The sequence below is a fragment of the Engraulis encrasicolus genome, chromosome 7 (genome assembly GCF_034702125.1).
Source record: "Engraulis encrasicolus isolate BLACKSEA-1 chromosome 7, IST_EnEncr_1.0, whole genome shotgun sequence".
Classification (NCBI taxonomy): domain Eukaryota; kingdom Metazoa; phylum Chordata; class Actinopteri; order Clupeiformes; family Engraulidae; genus Engraulis; species Engraulis encrasicolus.
The window spans coordinates 17778417-17780916 of NC_085863.1; the positions used below are offsets into that span (position 1 = coordinate 17778417).

Genomic DNA, 2500 nt, shown 5'->3' on the forward strand with positions numbered 1-2500 from the left:
ACCCATCATTTCATTTCCATGGATTTAAATGCAAAAACATACACACACAAAGACACAGACACACATACACACACACACACATACATGTGCGCGCACAGACACGCACATGCATACACTTATATACACACACACACACACACACACACAAACACACACACACACACACAAACACACACACGAACACACGCACACACGTACGCACGCACGCACACACGCACACGCGCACACGCGCACGCGCGCACACGCACACACACACACACACACACACACACACACACACACACACACACACACACACACAAAAACACACACACACACACACACACACACACAAACACACACACACACACACAGTCACCTACCATTAGCACTACGGCTGTCGGTGAGTGAGTATCCCAGGCTGGCCATCTCCTGCTGGGCCCGTAGCGAGGCCTTCCAGCGCGGGTCGGGCCGGTCCACCGCCAGCTCGTGGAAACTGTTGGACTGGAGGATCTGGGTGGTGGCGTAGGGGGTGGCCTGGGTGCCAGGGCGGGCAGGGCTGCTGTAGCCCCCCGCCTTACCTGTTATAACATGACATTACATTACATTACATTACATTACATTGCATTGCATTGCATTGCATTGCATTTGGCAGACGCTTTATAACCAAATCGACTTTCAGAAGAGGACATAATCATAGCCGACATCACTAGCAGATACAAAGTGCACAGGAAATATAAAGAACAACAAGTGCAGATGCAAAGAAGGGTTAGTTAGGTTGGTTTAAAAAAATATATATATATATAAGTGTACACACACACACACACACACACACACACACACACACACACACACACACACACACACACACACACACACACACACACACACATACACACACACAAACACACACACCTGTGAAGTCAATGCTGCTGTAGATGGCACCGTCCGACAGCATGGTGCCCGTCTTCTCACCACCACCCGCCGGCAGCACATCTAGGTGGGGAAACATGGATGGATGGATGGATGGATGGATGGATGGATGGATGGATGGATGGATGGATGGATGGATGGATGGATGGATGGATGGATGGATGGATGGATGGATGGATGGATGGATGGATGGATGGATGGATGGATGGATGAAAGAGGCGATGGTGGGAAGTGAAGAAAGGGATGGAGATGGAAGACAGAATGAGTAGGGATGACAGGAGAATAAAGCAAGGCAAAACAAGTTGTATTTATTTGTTGTTGTTGTTTAATATTAAATTTAGCTTATTTTTTCACACATGTTCAAGTATATAGCATATATACAGTATGCAATACAACACAATAAGGATAAGATTGTGCAAATGCTTTAGAGTGGCAGGATAAAGGCTAATGAGTATGGGGTAATTAAAAGACAACTGCAATAAAAGGGAAAGGGCAAGGGAATTATAAGCCTTGACTAAAAAAAAACCACATTTATTAAAAATTGACCACCTGCCAAGCACTTGACAAACATCTACCACCCACATACTAGATGGTTAGCACTCACTCCAATAGCCACACATACTAGCATGTTAGCATGCATGCCGCTGAGCACATGATTATCGAATGGCACTGCTGTGTTCGAAAGACGTCAATATTTATATGTACACAGTGCTGACAAAATATCAATACTGGTGATATATAGAGACATACTAATGTGTCCAGTCCGTTATTAACATCTGACATACATAACCACACTGAATGCTTTATCAAGACGTACTGCCGCAGCCCCACTCCATCTTAGAAATGATATGCAGGATTATCAACTGCTGGGACTACATTGAAAATATCAATACTGAGCTGCTATATTGGCAGGTGCGGATGCACGTGTCCTTTGACTGCATAGAGCAACGTGATGGCAACACACTGCATCATGGCCACTATGCGACAGAAGACTATACAATGGTAGGACTATACTGCCCTTAAAAAGGCAAAGGGCAGTATCTACATATTTTCTTTAAAAAAATGAGTTTCGACTGACAATGGTCTTCATAACACCTCCTCCATCTTGTGCCTTATGCCATGTCCAGACCAAGAGCGAACTACGCTGCCTGGTAGCGTGGGTAGCAGAAGAAGTTTCGCCTTGAATTCGCTGTATTCGCTGCAGACGCAGCATTGACATGTTTGATTCAGCTACTCACATAACGGCTCTGGCTTGACAGCCTGGGACATTCGGAGATATGAACGTTCCGATTGGTTTTCGCTGAACAGCGTCAGAGCGAATTCGCCTGTGATTAGATTTAGTTTAATCGTCAAAATTCGCTCTGGTAGCGCAAGGAGCTTCGCTCCTGGCGAATTCGCTTTGATAGCGCAGGTCGCGTACCCTCCATAGAGAAATAATGACTTCTGTTGCTTCATTCGCTCCGTTCGCTCCTGGTCTGTACACGGCCTTATGGTCCAAATATGTCCCGTTCTACAGATATTGCTATGTCAAATTTGCAGCAAATGCAATATCCAACCAAATGCCAATACTTTGGAAGCCTTTTTCTCA

General features: G+C 45.6%; 1 protein-coding gene across 1 annotated transcript in view; it reads right to left on the reverse strand.

The window, feature by feature from the left end:
- Positions 1-2500, reverse strand: part of LOC134452016 (roundabout homolog 2-like) — a 261747-nt gene that overhangs the window by 27331 nt on the left and 231916 nt on the right. The window contains exons 22-23 of the mRNA XM_063202400.1: positions 895-975; positions 363-560 (exon numbers count right to left, since the gene is read on the reverse strand). Of these exons, the coding sequence (XP_063058470.1) occupies positions 363-560; positions 895-975 (279 nt within the window). The remainder of the gene's footprint in view (positions 1-362; positions 561-894; positions 976-2500) is intronic.